At 36.0% G+C, this 27,503-nt stretch overlaps 1 protein-coding gene across 2 annotated transcripts in view; it reads right to left on the bottom strand.

Annotated features, from left to right (window-relative positions):
• The window catches only part of Shark (SH2 ankyrin repeat kinase), a 65,112-nt gene that overhangs the window by 6,870 nt on the left and 30,739 nt on the right, over positions 1-27,503 (bottom strand). For both annotated transcript variants that reach the window (XM_067130177.1, XM_067130178.1), the window contains 4 exons: positions 26,836-26,994; positions 20,348-20,556; positions 15,621-16,651; positions 10,818-10,944 (listed from right to left, as the gene is read on the bottom strand). In XM_067130177.1, coding sequence (XP_066986278.1) covers positions 10,818-10,944; positions 15,621-16,651; positions 20,348-20,556; positions 26,836-26,994 — 1,526 coding nt within the window. The remainder of the gene's footprint in view (positions 1-10,817; positions 10,945-15,620; positions 16,652-20,347; positions 20,557-26,835; positions 26,995-27,503) is intronic.

The following is a 27,503-nucleotide window of genomic DNA, read 5'->3' on the forward strand; positions in this document are numbered from 1 at the left end:
CCACTAGTAATATAAGGAAGCACTTAGAATTGGTGAATCACAAAAGGCACACGATTCATGCAAAGGAAATAGCCAGCACACATAAAAAGACTGAACACAAGAAACAAGTCTCAACTATATCTCAGGTGGAAGAACAATGAGTAGTGTACCTGGGTGAGAATGGGTATCCCCCCTTCCCCATTTCCACCAGGGAACCACCATTGTTTAGACAGTACACAGCCAGTCCAGTGCATGTGTAGAAGGATATTGCATATCTGAAAGGCATAGTGTTTGTATCCTTGTAGGAACAATTATTATTTTGTTATCCACTTTAAGCCAGCTTCCTGAATGAAAACAATTATGTTTAGGTTACAAATCTACTTTGTACTGCTTTAGAGCATGAAGTTTCAGAATATCAATGCTACTATAAACAATATTCATTTCACATATACAAACCTGTTACTTTATGAAAGCCTTTTGCCTTTATCCTACTTTCAATTGTCTGTAAGTCTCAAGCCAATGACTTGTAAAAAAATTAAATCTAAATAGAATCTCAGTACATTTTTATGATATTCATGGGCAAAAATTAGAATGTTCAATATTCTAGATATCAAGAAAACCACTTTAGAACAGAAACTGATTGATCTACTTTAAAACAGCAGTGTTCAAATTCGATTTACACCTATATTGCCACAACCAAATCAGATTTTCCATAATGAAAAGTCAGAAGACTAAAAATTCACTGTAACAAGTGAGTTGGGAAAACAGGAAAATGACATAAAAGGACATGAGTATTACTCAGTTATCCACATCCTCACCATCTGCATGCATTTGCAACCCACCGCAATATATACATGGATATACAGTAGCTCCTTGTTATACGAACTTAATTCATTCCAAATTTCAATTTGTATATCGATCCGAATATTCCCATAAGGAATAATGAGATTTCAATTAGTTTGTCCCACACTCAAGAATTTCCCCCATATCAACCCTTTGTACCCACTTTAATATAATTATTTTAAGCGCATGCACAATATATTGTTTGTGATAACCATATTCAACAAAATAAATAAAAGAATAAAGCATTTCAGAATAAAATTTAACATAAAAGATGAGTAAAATTATGTTACCGTGGCAATGCACAGCTGACTTGAGATAAGGGAGGGAGCATTTAGTTAAGGCGGGAAGAAGAGACAGTAAAAACATTACTGTACTGTATGTACATAAAAGCAGTAACAACTCACGTAAAAAAAAGTAAAACAATAAATTTAACAATGATACAATACAAAAACAATCAAATGCAATACAGTAACAATAAAAAATCAAAAGAGAATCTTACCTTGAGTGAGTGTTTGGGACAGCGCTAGTGAGGCAGTAGAGAGGTGAGGGAGGGGATGGGTTATGGGGTGGGAGATGGGGGGTTCACTTCCCACTGACTTACCAGATGTGCCACTGGGACTGGGCTCGGTTGATATTTTCTTTTTAACTATGCTTCGCCCGTTTACTTTCATTTACACTTGATTTGCCAGAATCACTTCTTTTTGTTACAGTAAAATACCTATCAAGTGACACTTACTTTTTGCGATCTTTTAGCACTGTAAAAATAACTCCTCCTCAATTTATCAAACAAACTGGCACCGCGTTCTGCTTCTGCGTGCCTTGGATTGTTTATTCTACAAATTTTTTTAGATTTTCCCATATTTCACACCACTTCCTGATTTCTGTGGATGACAAGTGGCGAAGTCAGCACTGTTTCCACCTCATCCTCGGATGAAGAAAGTTCCTCTAACTCACCTCTCTGTCTCTTCGAGCATCTCCTTCAATTCAACCACTGTCAACTCCTCATCGTGTTCGTCAATCAGTTCGTTTATGTCTTCATGGTCTACCTTCAGCCCCATGGTTTTGCCAAATTACACGATCTCCTCTACAGTTTGTTCCTCATGAATGAAACCTTCGAAGTCACATTCTAGAATGCAGTCAGGCCATAGTTTTCTCCATGCAGAATTGAGCGTTCTTTTTCTGACGCCCTGCCATGCTTTATTAATGAGCTTTACACAGCCATCGATGTCAAAATGCTCCTTCCAAAACTCCTTACCGGTCAGGTTTGTTGCTTCGGTACCCTCAAAGCATCTTTGAAACAGAGCCTTAGTGTAGAATTTTTTAAAGTTGGGTATGACCTGCTGATCCTTGGGCTGGAGTATGGGGGTGGTATTGGGAGGGAGGAGCACAATGTCGATGATGTCTGTCCAACAGCTCGCGATCTTTCATGTTCTTCAGGTGGGCAGGTGCGTTGTCCATTACAAGTACGGCTTTGAGTGGCAATCCATTTTCTTCTAGATAACTTTTTATAGTTGGGAAGCACACTTCGTTCAAACACTGCAAGAACAAAGCCTGTGTGACCCAGACTTTATTGTTGGGCTTCCACAGGACAACCAGCTGCCTCTTCTGCACATTATGTTTCTTAAATGCTTGTGGATTCTCGGAATGATAAACCAGCAATGGCTTTATTTTTAGATCCCACGATGCATTAGCACAGAACAAAAGCATAAGGCGGTCTTTCATTGGCTTATGTCCTGGCATTTTCTTTTCTTCGGATGTAATATACTGTATATTTTCATGTAGTACAAGACGACTTTTACATAAGACGAGGTAAAAAATTATGACAAATTTTCACGAATTTATCTCATACCTGTAGTATAAGACAACTGTTAAATTACAAAACCATCTGTGTATAGGCTAGATTTTGCAACAACAGGTATCTTATGAAATATTGATTATGTAAAGATGATGTTATTAGAAATGCTGTTTTACTTACTGTATCCTTAGAAATTCAAAATACCGTATATACTCGCGTACATGCGACTTTGGAAGACCTAATTTTGAAGCTAATTTTAACCCTTAAACGCCGACTGGACGTATCATACGTCGACTAAAATTGTCTGTTGGGTGCCGAGTGGACGTACCGTACGTCGACTACAAAAAATTTCAACCTTTGGTCAAGTTTGACTCGACCGAAATGGTTGAAAAATGCAATTGTAATCTAAAACTCTTACATTCTAGTAATATTCAATCCTTTACCTTCATTTTGCAACAAATTGGAAGTCTCTAGCACAATATTTCGATTTATGGTGAATTTTTGAAAAAAACTTTTTTATACGCCCGCACGGTAACTCGGCTGAAAATTTCAGAAATTCTTTCGTCATTTTGTTGTAATTTTTGCACTGTTTTATATTAGCCGTTACATAAAGTTTTATATATGAAAATGTGTGCAATTTCATATAAAATACAGCAAAATACAACCCATGGTTGTAGCTTTTATCAGTTTGCAAATATTTTCATATAAACCACAATAACTGCCAAAATTTCAACCTTCGGTCAACTTTGACTCGACCGAAATGGTAAAAACGCAATTGTAAGCTAAAACTCTTACATTCTAGTAATATTCAATCATTTACCTTCATTTTGCAACCAATTGGAAGTCTCTAGCACAATATTTCGATTTATGGTGAATTTTTGAAAAAACTTTTTCTTACATCCGCGCCAGAAATTCTTTAAATCACGTTGTCGTAATGTTTGCACCGTTTTATATTAGTCGTTACATAAAGTTTTATATATGGAAATGTGCGCAATTTCATGTAGAATACAACAGAAAATAACTCATGGTTGTAGCTTTTATCAGTTTTGAAATATTTTCATATAAATCACGATAACTGCCAAAATTTCAACCTTCGGTCAACTTTAACTCGACCGAAATGGTAAAAAAATGCAATTATAAGCTAAAACTCTTACATTCTAGTAATATTCAATCATGTACCTTCATTTTGCAACAAACTGGAAGTCTCTAGCACAATATTTCAATTTATGGTGAATTTCTGGAAAAAAATTTTTTCCTTACGTCTCTGCATGCACGGTAACTCGCCGAACATCTCAGAAATTCTTTCGTCACATTGTCGTAATGTTTGCATCGTTTTTTCATTAGTCGTTACATAAACTTTTATATATGAAAATGTGCGCAATTTCATGTAGAATACAACAGAAAATAGCTCATGGTTGTAGCTTTTATCAGTTTTGAAATATTTTCACATAAATCATGATAACTGCCAAAATTTCAACCTTCGGTCAACTTTGACTCGAACGAAATGGTTGAAAAACGCAATTGTAAGCTAAAACTCTTACATTCTAGTAATATTCGATCATTTACCTTCATTTTGTAATAAATTGGAAGTCTCTAGCACAATATTTTGATTTATAGTGAATTTTTGAAAAAACATTTTCCTTACGTCCGCTGTAACTCTGCCGAACATCTCAGAAATTCTTTCACACGTTGTCGTAAATGTTTGCACCGTTTTATATTAGTCGTTACATAAACTTTTATATATGAAAATGTGCGCAATTTCATGTACAATACAACAGAAAATAACTCATGGTTGTAGCTTTTATCAGTTTTGAAATATTTTCATATAAATCATGATAAGTAGAAAAAATTCGACTTTCGGTCAACTTTAACTCAACTGAAATGGTCGAAAACTGCAATTGTAAGCTAAAACACTTACAGTCTAGTAATATTCAATCAATTAGCTTCATTTTTCAACAAATGGGAAGTCTCTAGCACAATATTTCGATTTATGGTGAATTTTTGAAAAAAACATTTTTGTACGTCCAAGCGCTACGAATTCACGCATCATTTTGTGATAATATTTTCTCTGTGTTGCTTTGATCGTTTTACAATTGTTATATACCAAAATCATCGCAATTTAGTGTACAATACAAAGAAAAAAAATTAACCCGTTAGCTTTAACTGTTTTGCTCACAGCGCGATTTGTATAAAATTATATATGAAAATTTTTTTTTGCGCTGTCATATACTTCAATATTTATATATGATAATGATATTTTTTTTCATTTCTGATGGTTGCATACTAAACTTCAGGCAATGACAAAAAAGGAGCCAAAAATGAACTCTTAATCTTAAAAACTAAGCGTGCTGTGATTTTTGAAAAAACTTTTTTCCGCTTCGGCGCTAACTCCCGAACGCCGCCGGCATACGGGGGACGTTTTTGTAAATAGAGGCTCGGCGTTAGAGGGTTAAGGGGGTCGCATCATACATGAAATATAAAATTAGTGTAGTTAACATTCACGTATTAGTATCGCATTATAAAATACAAACACAACAAATATGCATCTTTTCCATGAATCTTTTAACAGTTATACTTTACTTCACTGTATCCAGTAATATTGTATGTATTCACATATTACTAATTGTATTATAAAATACATACATAGTGGTCAGATTTAAGTATACCTTAGTTTAACCAGACCACTGAGCTGATTAACAGCTCTCCTAGGGCTGGCCCGCAGGATTAGACTCATTTTAAGTGGCTAAGAACCAATTGGTTACCTAACAACGGGACCTACAGCATTTGCATTGTTTAGGTTTTCGTGAACGTGGACAACAATACCTTCCGGGAATTTTTGTTTTGGCATCAATTCAATTTCTGTTTAAAGATAACCATGGGAGAAGGTTTCGTCCAATTTGCCATACACGTTAAAACAACAGTAAAATGTGGCCCAGTAATTTTGATTAAAATACTTTTCTCTCCAATATTATTTACCGTGGAGTTTGATGGCATATCAAAGTTTCGGAGTTTCATCCACGTTGCCAATACACGGTAATTTATAGTCATTAGCACTTGAACATTGTTTGTTTTCTCAGCTTTAGCCACAGCTTGCAGTTTAAATTCAGCAGTATATTTCCTTGCAATCTTTTCTCCAGAGTGAATAAGGGTATAACGTAAAATACAAGGGCTGTTAAAAAAATACGCGGACTGTTTGAATTGCGCGGCTCCAATTGGTTCCAGGGGAATTCGCTTGGTGTCGCTAGGTTTGCACAAATCAGCTGATTACGCCACCATTTCCCAATTGCAAATATCTTCATTTGTGTATTAGCTACACGGTTTTTAGTAAAGTACGATTTTTTCGTTTGGCGGATTTCAGCCGACGACCCACACGTCAACAAAATCAACACCCTGGTGCGGGCAAATTGACGTCTGACTGTCAGGGAGCTTGCTGAAGAGTGTGGGATATCAGTTGGATCTTGTTACGAGATTTTGACAAAAAGACTGAAGATGCACCGCGTTGCTGCTGCGAAACTTGTGCCACGCCTGATGACAGAAAAACAAGATCCAACTGATATCCCACACTCTTCAGCAAGCTCCCTAACAGTCAGACGTCGACTTGCCCGCACCAGGGTGTTGATTTTGTCGACGTGTGGGTCATCGGTTGAAATCTGCCAAACGAAAAAATCACACTTCACTAAAAACCGCGTAGCTAATACACAAATGAAGATATTTGCAATCGGGAAATGGCGTCGTAATCAGCTGATCTGTGCGAACCTAGCGACACCAAGCGGATTCCTCTGGAACCAACTGGAGCCGCACAATTCAAACAGTCCGCGTATTTTTTTAACAGTCCTCTTATATATCAGTCCTATTCTACTTAACATCATTTGTAACATAACTACAGTAATTATATACTATTGTACGATGGTTGAATTGCAAGCAAAACAGCTGTTGTTACCCGATTCGGCCATTCATAGCCACAGCCTAGACAATGTTCATACCAAAAGAGTAGTTACTCGTTCGGTTGTTTATGTCTATATTCGTTGACACAACGAGTATAACGATACTTTTTTCATTATCTCTTACTTTTTTAACCTACTTAACTAGAAGATGGGATAAAGAGATGGAGTAGAAGAGGTTAGTCCATAGTAATCTGGTCTCTCAAAAAAGGAACTCGCATGATACACAAGATACATAAAATAATTTTTTATGGGTGAAAATTTGGGGGTTGCACAATGTGCGAGATTGCGGGTTAACGAGTATACACAGTAAACGAGATAACAAAGTCAATTCCATATCATGTTTTTCCTACACACGTCGCCTAAAAGGGAAGCCATCGCCTTGTTTACGTTTCATCACCAATCAAAAGTAACCCTAACAACAATACGATAAAGTATGATAATTATCGTTCGTATGACTGAATTGCTCTAAACAGTTACAAACATCCTGAATATTTAATGAAAAATGAACATTATGTTATCCTAAATGTTATTACTACCATAATTACACTACGTTACCGAAAGATAAAGGTTGCTGTGAGCACAACCATAACTCAATATTTACATTTTGTCAGCTGGTCTCACATAGGTAGAAGTTGATTTCATTGATATGGAATTATTCCTCAAATAGGCTATTGATTATGAAGTTATGCAAATAATATATAAGGTAAAAATAGTTTTATTACCTTTATTATCAGCTTATTTCATAATATGAATCTTTTCATGTATGTTGGTGGTTATCGCACCGAGGCTGAGGCTAGCCTACTGATAAACATCATTTAGAACTCAAGGTTTGATTTTTAGATTTGATTTTTATGGGTGAATTTTATGATTTGAAGGTCGTCTTATACCCAGACATATATGGTAGGTCTTCTTTGGCATCTTCTTCCAAAAAAGACCTGTCTCATCACAGTTGAATACTTGGGACCTGGTAGCCCTGAGAATCCACGAAACTTTCAAACTTCTTCACATAATCTTCAGCTGCCTTTGTATCTGCACTCGCAGCCTCCCCGTGCCGGACAACTAACCTTACCCCCATCAGTTTCATAAATTTTTGGAACCATCCTTGGCTCACCTTGAATTCCATTTCTTGAGAAGGACCTTGCAAGTCCTTGGTGACTTCTCTATAAATGGTCAAGGCTTTCTGTGAAATCATGGCTTGATTCACAGAATCTTCAGCGAGCTCTTTCTGCCCCAGCCAGAGAAGCAGCAATTTCTCCATTTCTTCCATCGCTTGCGGGCGCTGCTAAAACGATATTCTTGTTACTCCTGCTACAGTGCCTAATGCCTTAATTTCCTCTTTCTTCTTTAGAACAGTACATATCGTTGACATAGATCTCCCATATTCTTGAGCTACGTCAGACACACGTGCTAGCTTCATGCTTGGTGATCATTTCTTTCTTAACTTAAACAGTTAAAGACTCCTTTTTCTTCATTACTTTTTCAACAGGCTTCTTCATGTGTGGCACTGTTATTCCCGATTATTAATCACAATATAATTGCAAAAATGTGATGCGATGAAGTCAGCCAGTCTCAGCCACAAGCACAAACATGAACATGTGGTATGATTTAGACTAGTGCGGATCAACAAGTTTGTGTTAGGGTCATGAGGCAAATGAGGTCGATAAGGACTTTTCCGAACCTACTTTGACATTTAAAAAAAAGAGAACCATCATCCCAGTTGTTTTATTGCCTTCCCACTATATATCCCCCCATCCCTACATCCACAAGGCCCTCCCCCTGTAATCCAGGACAAAGGGGATCTCGTCTCTCCCCCCAACAATCCCGGCCGGCCGCGCGCGAGATTCCACCAAACAGCTCATTAATATAATTTTTAGCTCATATGTGGAAACAGAATTTTTCAAAAAATTTACTGTATATAATGAAGATACGAATAATGAATCATTCATACGCCAAGGAACCACTGTATACAATGAATAAAAAGTCTTCCTGTTGGCTTGCAATGCCACATGAACAGAAGAATGTGACGGCAATGCTGTTAACAGTTCATATAGCACACTGATAAAGAGGTATAATATGTGTGTGTGTGTGTGTGTGCACACATTTAGGGAGGATAGGCTTGTGTAATCATATGAGGGGGCCTGGGAAGGCACTTTTGCTTGGGAGCTTTTGTGACTGTTATGCGCTTAAAAGCAACAACATTATACACAATGTTTTGAGTGGCTGGTGGATATGTGGCTTGACTTCATCCTAGATTTGTGGCTGGGAGAGCACTTTCTTTGGGACCTTTCATGACTGTTATTGGCTCCTAAGCAAAGCTGTCACAAACATCATTTTGTGTACTGCCTTTCACTCATTGATAAAGATGTGTCATGACTGTCACAGATATTTCATTCTCTCACTGGCTGATCCACTCAATCCCCTCCATCTTCCCTGCCACTAATAGATAAAATTAATATATTTCCCAGTGTCAAAGATGCTCCGACTTCTGACTGGTAAAATTTTGAAAACAAAAAATAAATATACAAAGATATGTAATTGACTGCTTTGTTTTGGCTAGTGTGGTGCACACATTCCACTGTCTCAGTACATTAGAGAAGTGTGACCAGCTGGTACAGAATATTGATTATTGTAATTTTTGCACTTAAGTTGTTTTACATACTTTGTTTTGTGTTTTTACAAGTCCATAGATTGTAATATTAAATCAGCTTTCCTGTAGTTAACATACCAGTGAACTAAAAAACTTGAACAGATAATAAAGTAATGTACAGTATATGGTATAAATCCACCTCCTTTGTTGCATAAGAATATAAAATCAGTATCATTGTCTATGAATGTACATACCTACACATGCATATGTACATGTATGCATAGTGTTCAGGTGAACTACAGTATACACCTGCTGTGCACTTGCTCACCTTTCTCTGGGATGTGCAATTTATGGTAAGGCATATGAAAATTTACAAATAATTACATCATCTAAATCACAATCTACTTCAGCTTGGGCAGTAATATGTCACTGGTTGAAACCTTGGGTAAACAGTACTGCAATGTTTATTGATAAACAAAATTATATAAATTAAATTTTATGAAGAGATATTACCTGTAATAAAAAAAAATCATGCACAATGCAAGAGAGAGGTATTAAACAGACATATGTTAATAAGATTGCTTGCAGAAGCACAATTTACATGTGACTGAAAAATTACCCGAACTTTTACAATGAAAATTTAATTACAGAGTTCATGATACAGTTAATATAATTGTGCTAATCTATAAATATAGTGCCTGACATATGTACCAAAAGTTTCATGCAATGATAAAAGATAGCATAAACTCTAGTGGCTTAATATATGTTTTGGCTGGTGTAAAGATTTTATAAATTTTGTATGCCATATAAAATAATAACAGTATTGCTATAAGACATCTTTAATTAGCCTTGCACACATATACACATCTGAATGAAATGTTTATTAGATTTTTAATGCAGTACAAAATGGTAGCTACTTATTCAATATACAGTCAGTATGTGCATACATACATGTATGTGTGCAAGTCCATATGTGCATGTATGCATCACACTGAGGTAAATGAATATGTGCACTTGCTGTGAGTTAGTTTGTCTTCCTCATTTTCTCTATGGGCTACAACAAAAGACTTCAAGTCTGATCCATGTAAGCAGTTTTGGCATTGCTCACATGTGTGTGCATGTGTGTGTGTGTGCATGCATGCGTGCGTGAGTGAGAGAGAGAGAGAGAGAATTTCAATATTAAATTTAAAGAATTTATATATTAAATTTTTCATGCATTTTATATGCAGGATACTGCACAGTTTGGTTTTTATACTTGTCGTGAATCTTACCTGATAATGTATAGTACTGTACTGTAATGTATACAGTACCCTACTGTAGCATTTCAATTTTCATACAGTGTATTTCAATGTTTGTATACGTTACTGTAAAGTATATTCTTAGTTGTGTGTAAGCATATACAACATTGTGAAGTGATAAAATAGGAAAAAAAAATTATGAAATTGCCATTTGACAACCAAAGCTTTTTTTTTATAATAGTACCCAAAAACTTCTATCATCTGCAAGGGCCTTGGGTGTATTAATATGGATAACTGAGGTAATACTGTATAATAAACTAACTAAATTTTCAAAATCTTAAATACCTGGTATGCACTTTTAGCATCTGATCCTGCACATACACTAAGCAATGTAACTTACTGACCAAACACCTCTGAATTTTGCAACTTACTTTGAACCCTGGGAGTTCCCCATATGGTTGATCACCAAAGGTATACATCTCCCATAATGTGATACCATAACTCCATACATCACTACCATGAGTAAATGTGCCATAATTGATTGACTCAGGAGCACACCTGGAAATACAAATGAATCATGTGATAGTCAAATTAGTCTTCTAAAATGCTTACTAACTGAAACACTTTAATATTCGTTCAGATTCTGAGTATCATTTTCATTATTATTATCTTAGCCAGATTCTAATGGGATGGAAGTCATGTACAAATGGTATAATCTATAACCAGTAGTGTATAAATATAAAAACCAGATCATATTATAATGATATCTAAGAGGTGCAACTTCTCAATAACTTGAAGATGGCAATGATCCCTTGGTCTGTCAGTTGCAAGATAGAGATGATGTTGGGAGGAAGGCACACAACAGTGATGTAGGATGAAAATTGACTAAGCTTCATCGGTGGCCAGGTTTGCTGCCTAAAATAAGAAGGATCTTATAGGGGATGCCCTTGTCCTTAGAATGTTTCTCCTGTGCTGGTATTAAAATGGTGGAAAAACCAGTTCTCAGAAATAACAAGTTATTAAAGCCTTAGGGATGTTCCTCAGCACTCAAGGATTTTCTGCTTGGTACATCAGCAATGGCTTTAGCTTAAACCTCCTAGCATAAAGTCAAATGGACTTTTGCAACCTTGAAGCCTGCATAGCATTCTCTGAGAATTTGAATGAAAAATCTGGCATTTTCTTTTAGTAAAGACTGGTCTCATCCACACTGAATGTCTTTTCTAGAAGAAACTGCTGCTTCTCAGTAATCTTCACCGACACAGAAGGAAATTTAGATGCTGCTAACTCATTAGCCAACCCACTTCCACCTTGCATCCTGGCATTGTGATTCTCTTTAATTCCATCTTATCAGGAATTTCTTGAGGTCTTTAAACAAAAACAAAGCTTTCTCCCGAATAAACAGGTGGCTTAAGGGGGATAAACTGACAGGGCTGCCATTAAATCCAAAATGAAAGAAGATACCCTATTTCTTCATAGATCTTGCCTCTTTTCTAATAGATGATGGCATTTCTTATCCATGGAGCAAAATCTATGATGCAGGCTAAAATCCAAGACTTGTTGAAGATGATTGTTGGTAACATTGTCAGATTCAAGCCAAGAGTATGAGCTATAGCAGCAACCTTATCACCTTTTCATTTCATGACCTTTTATCATAGCCATCTTATTCTCCAAAAGCACACCAAGAAACTTAGTAGCACTAGCATTAGGAACTTTCTTTGGTGCCAAGGAACAAATATTAAAAGCACAGATTCAACAAAAACAAGACACGGAATAACATATATGCCAGCACGTTTGAATACAACGCTAAGAACCACTACTGCCAAGCTCCCAATGCTGGAACTACACAGTATTAGTCAAATACTATGTATTTACAGATAATATTTTTTATTTTTACAACTTTATACTGTACATTACATAAAATATATTGTTTTACATATTCTGACATTTGTTTTTATATATTTTTGCTCTTTTTATTACTGATTTTTGGATTTTTATGGCTTTTTAACATTTGTAGCTGACTGATGTAAAGTTGCATAAACTGATGTCGAAATTATTTTAACAATGGCTTTTGTAAAGTTGAAAATAAAGAGTGGAAAACTAAACAACAGTTCTGGAGGTACTACTGTACTAATAGGAAGACTTCAACAGATTTGCAGTAAAGGAATAAAAACGTGTTATTGAGTAGTGTTTCTCTGTAGTATCTCAAAAACATGTAGATGCTATTGCTTTGCACAATATTTCTTGAAGAGTAGACACTAAAGGATTATGGAAGGCCCCAGATGAAATGGAGCTTGTGGAAGATTGTCTCACAGAAACTACTTCAATAATGTTGTCCAAATAAGTCAACATACTCAACAAACATTAAAACAATGTTATTACAAAATAAAATATATTTTTCATACAAACCCATTAATCGTAAAAAGCCTTATTTTATGCAACAGCTCTCAACTGTATCAACTTGCTAAATCCTGAAGACAAAGGACCAGTGCACATGCTCACACAATGCTCTGTTCCATATGAGATATTATTCAACACATTAAAACTAAATAGCAGAGTTCAACATTTTTACTTATACATCCATTTATTAAATATGCCATCTATTATATTTTTATTTTAAACATGGAGTTGTAAGGTGTTTGAATAAAAATGTCAAGAAAATGAAGTCACAAATGTAAGATTTAAACAAATCTTTCTTAAGCTCTAGATCTGGAACATACAATTTATTACTGTTCTGACATAACAGTTTTGAAATAGCATTCCAATACCTCAATAGTTTTTCAATACTTTTTTTTTTTAATTAGGCCTTTTCCCTGCTTTACTGTAAATATAAAATCTTTGAGTATGTACCTTTTCTTCCGAACTCTTTGATGTTGGGGGAAATCCCAAACTCTGTCTGGTCAAAAAACCCCTGGCTGCTGGTGGGCATAAGAATACTTTTGTCTTGTAACACATGCTCCAAGTTCATTTTTCATGGTATAATGATGGTTATGAATTCAGTTTGAAGGTTAAATAACATTTCATTATATTATGGTCAAAAATGAAAAACAAAAATATAAAGAAAGGACTGGTACGTGCATGACTGGAAAGGATCTTGAGTTAAATAGCAAAAATTTTCATATTTTTACTTTATCTGGAATATCATGAAGCACAGCAGAATACTCCTTGGTCATTGTTTATGGCTTTAAATGTTCCAAAATGGTACAGGTAGTCATGGGTTTCACTTCTGCTGTGCTTTCCTCTCATAGCATCAAAAGAAATTATGGTTTTTAAAGCAGGGTAATTTATGATTAATATAAGACTATTTTCCAAAATTAATTTTCTTCCCATGCTAAATCTTAATTATCAGTGCTGGAAACAAGAATGCTATAATTTTGAACTACCTTGTTTAAAAGCAAAGATTTGGAAGTTGCAAACATCCATACAGAACAAATTTCCAATCGGAACAAAATTAGTTGAAGCCTATGACAAAAAAACTGTCATCCTTATGATTACTGTAGTATACAAAACCTCATGAACAATACCCAGTTTTCTTGCCACCTTATATAATACATTTCACAAGTGCTGGGAATAAGAGAGGTTGGAGTCCAAGGAATTGTCAAAGTAATCAGTATTGTTTAGTAGTATTACCTAAGTATGGTGAATCAAAAATGAGGGAGTAGTGCAAGACTCTGTCAAGTTACAGTAATTACAGCAGTATCATTTAGTCGTATTACCAAAGTATGGTGAATTGAGAATGGTGTAACACCAACTTAATCATTACTGTTATTATCATTATTATTATTATTATATCTGGCAACACAACCCTAATTTATAAAGCAGAATGCACAAGCCCAAGGGTAATGCAGGAGCAGGAAGAGAAGCAATACCAATAACGGAAGAAGGAAAAAATTGAGTAGGCCCATGGGCGGCCCTAATAAAATGTCTGTGTAATCTATTGGCCTCTTGCATCCTCCTATAATTCACAAAATTATTCATCCTCTCATCAGATCACATATTTCTTCACAACGAGAAGAAAAAACACACTTGTGTCCTTACAAGGAGGCTAACACATGTGGCCATCATACACAACCGAAGCATTTGGTTTACACAAAACTTGTTCCTAATGATTCTATCCCTGCTAGCTATAGATGAAATAATGCAAAAGCACAATATCATTTAGGAGAAAATCAGCCAAAAATAGTCAAAACTGTTACTACCGATTCACACACTGCGTAAAAGGACATGGCATTAAGAATTCTGACAAGAACATAAACACTCCAATGCCACTTGGTAGGAAACGGGTGATAACAGAGACAGTCCTAGTGGGTCAGCCAAGAGTTCTTTTGTCTTTCCAAATGCTGACAGCACTTAATGGCATGAAGATATAAGTTAACTTTCACAATAGTTAAGATTCATTCCAAATACAGTAATAAAATTTAGGTCAAAAGCCAAGCGCTGGAACCAAAAGAGGTCATTCAGCACCGAAAGGGAAACAGAGAAAAAAGATTTTAAAGGTGTAACAGGAGAAAAACCTCACAGTTGCACTAAGACACAGTTGTTAGGAGAGAGTGGAAAGTAAGAAGGAAGAAAGAGAATATGAATGGAGGTACAGCAAAAGAAATGAAAGGGGTTGCAGCTAGGACCCCAAGGGATGCTGCAAAGATCCTTAAGTGATGCTCACAGTGCACTGCATGAGGTGCACTGATGGCACTACCCCCTTATGGGGAATACATATAAGGTAAAAACACTCTAGTAGTAGGCATATAAAGTTAGCTGAAGGCAACTGAGTGCAAAAGTAAAATATCATACTGCTAATTAAAAGAAAATGTCAGAAAATGGTAAACAGAGAGATCATTAAAAATTGTATTGTACAATGTTGGAGATTTAAGATAATCAATCTCTCTCTCTATTAGAAGTAAATTTTTGAGATATTTTTAAATGAACCTGTACTATATTAATTTTATCATTACTGATAACTTCACATGGGGATTAGTAAGCAAGTAAGGTATGTTGATCACTATCATAGGCTACCCTTTAAGCTCTGCAAACTTCTAGGTAGCCAACCCTTTCCACACAATTTACAGTATCTAGGACTTTTTTTTTACCATACTAAAATCTGCTGACAAAGACTACAAATAAGACTCTTGGTTTAATATTTCCCCTTTTACTGAGTGACTGAGTGCCAAACTTTTGGTTATAAATAGTGTTTAACTTCAATGATATAAGACAAACAAAACAAATCTGATGTACATTACCATTTCAGAGGCCATTTTCCTCCTTTGCTGGATATGTAGTAGTCTTTGTTACCCCCTAATGCCCGAGAAAGTCCAAAGTCGCTGATCTTGACTAAAGTCATTGATGATAACAGAATGTTGCGAGCTGCAAGGTCACGATGAACAAAATGTTTTTGCTCTAAGTATGCCATTCCATCAGCTATTTGTGCTGCCCAAAGCTTCAAGTGGAAATCAACAGATATTTGATCAGGATGCTCCAAAAGGAAGTCCAAGAGAGCTCCCATAGCCATAAGTTCTTGTACCATTGCTAGTGGCGGACCATGGCATACACCCACCAACTTGACAATATATAGATGGTTCAGGTTCATCATAACTTCAGCTTCTTTAAGAAAACTTTCCTTATGAACTTTATCATCTATGTGAAGAGTCTTGATAGCCACTTCAATTTGATCACCTGAGGGGCTTAACCAAATACCCTTCATAACAGAGCCAAACTCACCATTTCCTAGAACTTGGCCCGCATTTAAATGATTGACATCTATTTCCCCTAAAATCTCATCAGTTCTGTTACCATCCATTGTTGGACTACTTCCACTATTTTGTATTGGATTATCAATAGAGAGAGACTTTAAATCTAATCTTAGGCTATCTCGAGAAGGAGCCTGTGAATGAAGTGGACTACTACTGCTACGTGAAGTTTTTTGAAATATGACGCCTTGTCCATGAAGATCAATTAAATCTGATGTTGGTCGTGGTGTTGACTGAGTCACAACAATATTTGGATTTTGCACTCTTCTGCTCTCAAAGGAACTAGTGGGAGAACTTTCAAAGTTTTCATCAATGCGAGTAGCACCACCTTGAAGTAATCTTTCAAACTGAGATTGGCTGATACTTAGTGTATTACTGGAAAGCACCTCATTAACAGTGCCAGGTGGAGGTGACACAGGCTTTACCAATCGGCAAGGTAGACCATCTGTGAAACGGACATGGTGATCCACTAGGCATTCAACAGAAGGAAAAAGTGGACCTTCATCAATATGTAGCAATCCATGCTGAAAATAGGTAACATTAATAAACTAGTACTTTGAATGGCAGTCAAAGAACTACAAACAAAAGTTTATAAACAAAACTTTATTCTCACAGGTCAAGCCAAATTTTTGCCTGAAAAGACAAAATTAATGCTATTTTTAAACTTTAAAATTTGGAATATAAAAAAAATTTGGGCATTTCATTAATAGGAACACATTTATAGTAAATCATGTTAATGCTCTAACTAAAACAACAAACTCATTTTTTCCACAAGATATAAAATGGATCCTGACTATTTAACAACTTTGAAATCACCAAAGGATTCAAATTAAAACAATTTGATAAAAATTTAAGCTTACAATACTGAAGAAACAATTCCCATACACCAATGGAATACAAGTACAGTACAGTACAATAATTATGCATACATACAAAATCAGGGATATGCACTCTATACCCCATGGATTTTGTATCAAAATGAATTATCTATGTATCTAAATATTAGACATATACTCATATAGGCTGCTACTGTGTAACAGATTTACAATAATACACTACAATGTATTTTTCACTTTTAATATACAATGTTTATTTGTTCCATTACGACCCCATTCTTTTTACTATTGCCTTTTGCCCACCTGCACAAAGTAAATAATCACTCTTTCTTCACTGGTTTTACATGGAAATGAGAGCATATAACCACTCAAAAAACAGCCATATTCTCACTATTTGTTTTGACTGTGTGTATTACACTAGTTCATTATTATTTTTTACTGTGTATTACACTAGTTATGTTATCAATATTGTTTACACTACTGAGTTTACAAGAAAATTATAATCCATAAGTTAGCATAACTTCCTCTTCATATGCCATCCAGACTGCGTAAACTACAAAAGCTTATCTGGTTATAACAAAATTATACAAAACCAACCAAACTGATATAAAAAACCAACCAATTTGATACCCATGAGAATGATGTTTATAAAAAGAAACTTACAGTTGCTGAATGATTCATCTACCTATGATAAATTAATTTCCAACCCTCTTCAATGAAAAGTATACTAAAACAAAAAAAATTACTACCATTTTAAAGGATCATTTAGATTATTACTTAATTCAAGACCTAATCCATCACTAACATACAAGTATGGATTACCTAAAAGCACAAAACTGGCAAACCCTGTGTAGAGTCTGCTACTTCATTAGCTCACTTCCCTGTAGCAGCCTCCAGACATTAGCATGGTAAGAGTAAGAGTGCTTTCACAGATATAGTTTTCAGGACCTGAATTCTCACACACTAACCCACTGGGATAAAGGATAGAGAGGTTTTTTATCAACTGATTTTTGAATGTCTGGACTTTGTGCATACATGCAAAAGGCTGAACTGAAAGTGATGGATGTATACAGAAAAATTAATTTTGTTTGAAAATGGTTATATATTTCCACTTTGGTGATGTACCCTTCAAACTTTTTGGCTGGTATCTAAACAAGTAGGCACTATCAAGGAGTGTGTATGAATGCACCCTTTTTACCATACTGTACTCGTAACCATTAATGTCTCCATTTTACTTTTTTATTAACTTTAATCCCTATACTGTAATAGTAAAAGTATGACAATGGTGAAGTAAAGGTATGGAGTGGTGCGTGAAACCTCAAGGAAGGCTTTAAAACCTCTACCAGGTCTTGTAATTTTTTGTCAACTTTGTCCCTCTACCTGTATTTGCACTGCTATAAAATTTGTTAACTGTAAGAATATTATATTATATTACAAATAATTGCTGACTTACAACCTGTGTGACCTACAACCATTCACGCTTACGACTACAGTAAAAAAAAAAATAAATAAGATGGTAAACTCAACTGTTACACAAGGGATATGTTCCTAATGACGTAAGTAAACAGACAATAATTTCCCCATAAGAATCAACAGTAACAATGGGGGCTAGGCTCTGAAAGAGTGGAAAACTATAAGTTTGATAAGATATAGTATTTTGTGAACATCATAGTAACACGGAACATTAAAAACACAAGCTTTCACTGTTCATAATTATTGCCCTTCCCATTGCTCCATATAACTCATGCTGCTGGTTGAGGTGATAACTTCACATTTCCTCTCCATATAACTCATGCTGCTGGTTGAGGTGAAACTTCACATTTCCTCAAATGAATAAACACACAAACATACATACTAACAAACAATTTATCACACAGTGTTATAAATTGTGGACAATGTGATCATATGGCATTTGCATTATGGCAATGTTTACATTCTCAAAAATATTAGCTGAATGTTTAGTAAAATATTTTCTTTAGTAATCAGGAATGCAAACACAAAATTATTATACAGTATTATACCATGTGAACAATGTGATCAAGTATAATGTACATTCTGGTAATGTTTACATTCTTGAAATCCTCAATTTACTGAGTTTCCCTGACATCATTATTGACAAGCATTGCCAAATAATAGCTTAGTACTAATAACAGTACTAGTGACAACCTCACTGCCATTAGTTGCTAGATAAAACATAGTTCAGTTAATGAAGCTTGATTACAAATGCAGCTTAAATTTTTCCATAAATGCATTAAATTTTAAATGATGTAAAGTTGTGACTTTGTCAGTTTCAGAGGTTGCTTTTGCCTGTTCCTTAATGTTTTGCATCCTGCACATTTGTTTTTTGTTTCATTAGCCTTGGGTATCGAGAATGAGCATGTTTTAACAAGTCGGTAACAGAATCATTTCAAGTGTTTGGTCCCTTAGTCTCTCGCCAGCAACAGTCTTGAGAGCATTTCTGAAGTTTTACATCTTTTGAATCTTTACTGTGAAGTCTAATATGTCTGGTACAACGAAAACGGCTTCATTAATAAATACACTATCCAAAAAGGAAAGGTAGATGTTAACCCCTTCCCTCACTATCACAGGTATACTGCACTCGTGAGCCATGATTATGTGGTTTCTTTTTCACAGTAATGAAAATGCTCATTCACTATCCAAAACTATCCTTACTGATGCATCCTGTTTTTTATCCTTTCTCTCCCATTTGCAAGTATTTAGTGTTCATTTTCCTCAATAGATGATGGTGTGTTTTGTTTAATTTTATGATGGACCTTTAGGTGTCATATGCCCTCATCCTCGCCAAAATTCACTCTTCATTTATGTAATCTCATTACCCTCCACAAGCACAATAAATCACATAAAAAGAATAACAATATTATGAAGACATAATGAATTTAGGAGAAGAAAGTAACAGAAAATATCCTTAAAATTCTGAGGAAAGTTGACTTTATTCCTAGTTAACTCAGGAATGTATGTGTCATATTACAAAATACACTGTATTTTAAGGAAAATTATACAGTACGAAGAGATTCCAAAAAGATAAATTATATGAGTAACAAAATCTAAGGCCAGCTCAGATATAACTTTACTCTAAGGATATTTTTCCGTCATCGACTTGTGACCGTTCCAACTTATGACTGGTCTGTCAGAACCTAACCTAGTCGTAAGTCTGCACATACTTGTATAAGTTAAGTTACATTAATCTTCTCTAGCTTGGGTAGTTTTCTCCTGCCCTTATTTTCTAGCCTTGCTTTGATTTCTTACCAGTACATTATTCACTCTATATAATGAATAACCTTATGATTAGGCATTAACTTATTATCTAAATGAAAAAATATGCAAAAATGAATATAGATAAAACAGACAACAAACTGTACTCACCTTTCTTGATATTTCATAATTGTATGCCTGGTTTTCAAACCTCAATGTTAGCACATATACATCCTGCTTTCTAGCACTTCGTCTCAAGAGAAAATACCCAGATCGTGCTTCTGGAGCACTTAGAAGTCTTTCTGTGGCATCACTACGATCAATTTTTCCATGAAAATAACTTTTTAGTGGCAGCTGGGGCACAGGACACTGATGGTTAACTGAAATATATGAAGTAAATTGAAGCAATCTTGAATTCTGCACCAGCTCTATAATCTTTTAACTCTTCAAATAATCATAATACTGTATATGAAAAATTAACATATGCTTTACAGGCAGTCCCCGGTTAACAGCGGGCTCGGTTAATGGCGATCTGGTTTTATGGCGCTTGTCTAGTGATGAAAATCGGCAATACATACCTAACAGAGGTGCCAATAACTAAAAATCGGCACTTTTCGGCGCCGATAAGCCCGAAAATCGCCGATTTTCAGTTAGTGGTGATTTTCGGTTAACATCACACCCCCAGAACAGAACCCCCGCCAATAACCGAGGACTGCCTGTATGTGGATATTCTCATCCTTGTACTAAAATTGTACAGTTTAATTAGTTGTGACTTGCTAAAAGGACAAAACAGCCTAAATAAAAGAGCACAATTATTATTCCTCATCAATCATATACAACCCTCATCCATAGTCTTGAATGTTACAAGACTCAGTCGTATGTTATACCAGACTGGAGAGCTATCATTCACATATGCTCCACCTGGATCCATGGGTAGAAATCACCCACATTCATCACTCTTCATCTGTACTGCTGGTTACAGATCTAAAAGAATTTTCCAGCTTTTCTTTAAGATAATTTCAACAGTTCTCCAGTCATTAATCTTTCTTTCACCACCTTTCCACTTCTTTCCAAAAGTACTGGTGTAAAGTGTAATCTTCTATATTTCTAGGTACAGTCAGCAACAGTTCTAGATATATGCAAACTGCTTATTTTGCCCTTACTCAGTGCATCACGTGATTCAAGTATTTCTGTGCATTTTTTATTTATTGTTTTCTCTTAGATATCAGTTAGGTCTGTCACTGCCTGTAATGGATATCTTTATTGTTTTTCTTTGTGGCACTTGTATTCTGCATTTAGATGTATTTAATGTACCATGTAAGCTGCTAGTGTTGTGTTCAGTGTTTTGTACTTTTGTCATCTGCTTTATCTCAAACTCATCACTCTACAAAAGCCATGTCAGTCCAATCCTCCAGACAACCAGCAGAAGAAGGATCCTTCCACTACAACCTGGTTAAGTGCATATCTGGCTCCACATACCTCTGGTGGGAGATAGAATCAGTCTCTGATGTAGTTTTCACACCTAACATGTTGTTTTCTACAGGAAATTAACTTACTACTCTCTTTTTCATCAAAATATTCATTATCCTTTCATAAGTCATTCGGTTTCTGGCTTAAACTCAGTTTTCTTAGCAAATGTATTTTCAAGTGCATATTGCCACTACATTGTTTACATTTGATATCAGGTTTCCTCCCTAGCCCTGATGGTTGGAAGGTATCTGTAAGTGACAACTTACCTAACAACCAACCCAAATTTATTATGTTAACCTAAGATTTTCACAGATATAGCTTGGAAAAGAGCCACAAAAACATTTACTTAGCTAACAAAAAACCAAAATTTAATATAATAAAACTCACAAGTTACTCTACTACTTTCGCAGATGTAGTAATGTAGTAAGGAAAAGATCCACGAAAATATTATACCTAACTGATAACATACCCAAATTAACTTGACAAAAAACCCAAACTGAACATTTTACAGATTTTGATGTCAACATCATGCAGATTTATGCTTAAAGGATATGATAAGATCATATATGGTAAACAAAGACAATCAACCATAAATACCTTGAGGTTGGGTAGCAGTGAGATATCTAGAAAGTGTTACATATATTTTAACTCCTACACAAGTAGGAGGTGTTTAACAAGAACTGTCATTAAACTAGTCCAAAATCACAAATATTTTTGCCTGTTTTTTATACTATCATATATGGCAATAACTGACATAAATAGCAATAATGTATATATCATTGCAAAAGAAATTTCTTGTACTTTTTCTTGATGTAAAACAAACGCATAAATCCATAAGATTTTTAAAAATATTTACTTATGAAAGTAAAGACCTGAATTCACAATTTTTGAAGTGAAATCAATAATGGAGAAATTTAAGAGATGGAAAACACCAGGTTATACGATGGAATCACTGCAGAGATGATTTTTGCTGAAACTGAAATTTCACCTTGCATACTGTGCCGCGGTATTATGGAATGAAAAATTAAAGCCTGACTGGGAATTGGAAGTCAGAGCTATTGAAAAAAAAAAAAAAAAAAAAAAATGGTGACCCGGCTGAGTGGGCTAACCACAGAGGCATTGCACTTATATTTGTAGTAATGGAAATATTCAGTATGCTTATTCTCAATGGACACATTATGACATATGATGACATGTTAGGGAATGGCATGCTTTCAAGCCAATAACAATCCCGAAAGCTTGCTCTCTGTCTCTCTCCCTCTTTCACTTAGTCAATTTTATTGGTTTTTCATATTTTTTTGTTATTTGTCATTTTGTGCAATGAAAATTACTGTCTGACAAAACACCAAGAGATAAAAATTGAGACATGAGAGTGGAGGAAGGGAAGGTGGAAGGCAGGTTTGTGTGCAGTCATTTGCATGTGTTGTTCATAAGTGTTACATGCTATACGTACATATGAAGATATGTTTCTTATTGTGATATCAGTTCTCTCTCTCTCTCTCTCTCTGTGTGTTGCGCACAATTACTGTATTTTACTACAAGTTACATTACATGAAGGGAGCAGACCTTCTATCAAGCAAGTCTTGTTAAAGAGAATGGTAGCATCAGTGGAACTGATATTATATATGGTCTTTTCAATTCTTCTTATTATTTTCTTCTCATCAGGGCTGATATTTGCTAATTGGCCGATGTTCATAGTCTGGGTAAGGAAATGGTTTTTTGTAGGTTAATTTTAATATCATATCCTATATGAAGTTAATTTGGCGTGTGGTCACCGTAGTTTCTGGGACTAGCAAATTAAATCTGGAAATCTCCTTCGTCATGTTCTAAGGGCGTAGTGGAATTCCGTTTCCAACCATATCATCGGTTCATTCTCAAGGAAGGGTGGGTTTGTTCTGGTTGGAGTGGGGTCATCACACAGTATTTATAGTGTCCCAGGTGCCCCGTGTTGTGAGGGCTGAATTTTCATTGGCTGGTTCAAGGGATTAAGTTCCAGATCCAAACTGTCTCCCAGAGGTCGATGCTCACATTGATCCCTGCGTGCGGATGTTAGAGACTGGGAGGGTAGTACTGGGAAGGTCAGTGACGGTAGATGGGCACCACCTTATTGGTTCATTTGTTCGGCTCTGGGGTGCTGGCGGGCGGCGCCCTACATACCACCATCGGGAGGAGGGAAGTCTCCTGCGTGGTGTTGAGGCTGTCTCTCCTTTCCGGTGTGTAGGGCCTCCAGGAGGTGGAGGTGGCGGTGGTCCGCCCCATCAATAATTCTGACATTAGGAATTAATTCCTTTTGGGTTATTCTGATAGTGAATATTCTCAGCATGATTATGGATGGCACCTTCCTGGGCATGGCAGGAGATCCTCTTGGAAACTCTCATCGTGGTCATTCCAATGCAGGCACTGGAGCATGCCCAGACAGCACATTTGTTTTGATAGATCACATTGGTTTTCTTCACAGGGTCCTGCAGCGTGGGGACCAGGTTGTTTTTCATGATCAGGCCACTGGTCTTCTTGCTTTTGTAATAAATAACTAATTTAACCTTTTTTGCAGGGTCTGTAGGGGAGGTGTTTCCTTCTATGATATTGCTAAGGGGTTGCTCGTCCTCTTTGTATTTCCTGTGAAACACTCCCTTGTAAAAGAGAGTGACGTCTTCAAGGGCGGCAGAGCGAGGCTCCTGCTGATGCCATTTATCGATGCTTCTTTGTATGCCTTTTGTGATGTCCCAGTTGGAATACCCATTGTTAATTAAAACCTCACACTGCTCCTCTTGGAAGGACACACACACCGAGTTAGAGCGTGTCGCCCAGGTTTTACTTAACAATGGGTTTTCCAACCGGGACATAAAAAATGCACACGAAGAACATTCGATAAATGGTATCAGCAGGAGCCTCGCCCCGCCACCCTTGAAGATGTCACTCTCTTTTACAAGGGGTTTCACAGGAAATACAAAGAAGACGAGCAAGCTCTTCACAATATCATAGAAGGAAACGTCTCCCCTATGGACCCTGCAAAATAGTTTAATTAGTAATTTATTACAAAAGCAAGAAGACCAGCGGCCTAATCATGAAAAACAACCCGGCCACCGCGGTGCAGGACCCTCTGAAGAAAACCAACATGGTCCGTCAATACAAATGCCCTGTCCGGGAATGCCCTGGCACCTGCATTGGGATGATCACAATGAGATTTTTCCATGAGGATGATCTGCCATGCCCAGGAAGGTGCCATCCATAGTCATGCTAAGAATATTCACAATATCAGAATAACCCAAGAGGACATAACTCCTGATGTCGGAATTAATGATAAGGCAGCATACCAACACCGCCTCTGCCTCCTGGAGTCCCTACACATTGGAAAGGAGAGACCTAGCCTCAACAACACGCAGGAGACTTCCTTCCCTCCTCCCGACGGTGACATATAGGGCGCCGCCCGCCAGCAGCCAAGAGCCGAACAAATGAACCAATAAGGTGGTGCCCCCATCTACCAACAGTAACCTTCCCAATACTACCCTCCCAGTCTCCAACATCTGCACACGGAGACCAATGTGAGCATTGACCTCTGGGAGACGGTTTGGATCAGGAACTTAATCCCTTGAACCAGCCAATGAAAATTCAGCCCTCACAACACCGGATACCCGGGACACTATAAATACCAACTAACGATCCCATTCCAACCAGAACAAGCCCACCCTTCCTTGAGAATGAACCTATGATACGGTTGGAAACGTTGAAATTCCACTACACTCTTAGAAACACAACGAAGGAGATTCCCTGATTTAATTGGCGAGTCCCAGAAACTTTATGGCGACCAAATGCCAATTTTAACTTCATATACAGTATATGATAGTATTTAAAATTAACATACAAAAAACCATTTCCTTACCCAGACTATGAACATCGGCCAGTTATTAGCAATATCAGCCCTGATGAGAAGAAAATAATAAGAACTGAAAAGACCATACATAAAATCAATTCCAGTGATGCTGCCATCCTCTTTAACAAGTTACATTACAATAATATCCTTTCATAAAATGTGAAAAAAACACAACTGTTATAGGCTGCCTGTACGTACAGTAGGGTGTTTCTTAGCATGATATTATCAGTTGCTCCCTATCTCTTTATTTTTTTGCATTGTGCATGACTATTTCATTACACATTACAGTACACTGCTGTAATATCCCATAAAATGTGGAAAATGCATAAATGTAAAACACATTAAACAAAAAAAGCTCTAACAAAGTCAAATGCCTGCCTACGTTTCTCCACCCATCACACACAGCATTCCCAATTGGAAAATGCTTTCCCTGGCCACTCACCATCCCAAACAACTCCTCCTCTGTTTAATTTTTCCTGTAAACAGCATTACTGTCACTCCCCTCTCATTGCACCCAGCCATCTGTCCCCCCTTGAAAAATGCAGGAAAACAAAATCAGAAATGATACACAACCAATTCTGCATCCAGGAGGGACAGGGGTGGATTTCCCCTGAAATTTATTGACATTTCAAAACAAAAGACATTCTGATTTATGTCTAATTATCTCAGTTACGAATAATTTCAATATTTCCTTACATACAGCGGAAAATATTCTTTTCTGTCAGTGATGCAGTGTACAGCATAAACCCATTACTCCTGTCATCCTTCACCAAAATCTGTTAACTTTTAATTCATTTCCAATAAAACTTGCAGAGATTGGATAAAAATGTTGTTATTAACATCATTTTAGCAAAAATAATAATTTAGTTTTTTTTTTTTTTTTTTTTGCAAAAACACCGATTTTTGAGAAAAAATATTTTTTATGTAATCACATACTTTCCCTATCTCTGATTATATATATCTTTGGTCCCTGGGCTCCATTTGTGTCTGGTTCATGTGAAATTGGGTAATCAACAGTTAACTGATGTCCAAAAACTTGGGAAATATTATGGCTCACATAGGACTACAAGCTGGACAAGTACAGTGGAATCCTTTCAACTTCTCAAGCTGTGTAAGAGATCAGTTTTGCACAGAATAAGGCTAATTATAATTACTGGGCTTCATATGACAATCATAATGCAGATAATTCTGAATAAAACACAAATTAAAAGTTTCAATACAGAAATAAACACAATAGATACTTTCAAATATATCAAAAACTAAAGAATATCAGCAATGGAAGAAAATTATAAAACTGAATATACTACAGTAAACATACCTAATAATTTATAACATTCCATATGTCCACCTCTCTTTGCCAAAAGTGCTGGTACTTCTCGATTTTTGTTCTGCGGACATGATGGAGCGTGAAATGATAATAACAATTTTGCAGCATCTACACTACCATTCTCAGCAGCCTCATGTAATGCAACAGCACCTAGAACAATTTATAGAAGTACCTTGAATAAGCAATACATAATGAGAATTAAGTGTATAAAGTAGTACATACTAGACAATACAAAATTATGTCAGTACAATACTTGCTCTTGTTTATGCCTGTGTCTTGCAAGCAGTAGTAAGTTGTTAATTCTAAGAAATAGCGATGAATTCTTAGACAAGTCACAATGTTGGTAAGCCTGATTTGTGGTAAGCCTGATTTAATGTATAAAGATTCACATTTAACCTAATGAACTTTTGCTTCTAAGCCTAACTTAAAAGCTAACTCAGGTATAATATGCATTATCAGTGGCATCTTCTGAAATTGAGACTGGGGTAGAAAGCTTAGCATAGTGTAATCTACTGAAAATATATCTTGCACTATACATGATGTATATGATGAAATCATGTTTTTGGACGAAATTTTAATGATCGCATGATACATGAGTATATATGCAAATTATGATTCATTTGTATGCTATATATGTTTGAATTTCACAGAATGTTTTC

Source organism: Macrobrachium rosenbergii, chromosome 28 (genome assembly GCF_040412425.1).
Source record: "Macrobrachium rosenbergii isolate ZJJX-2024 chromosome 28, ASM4041242v1, whole genome shotgun sequence".
NCBI classification, from domain to species: Eukaryota; Metazoa; Arthropoda; class Malacostraca; order Decapoda; family Palaemonidae; genus Macrobrachium; species Macrobrachium rosenbergii.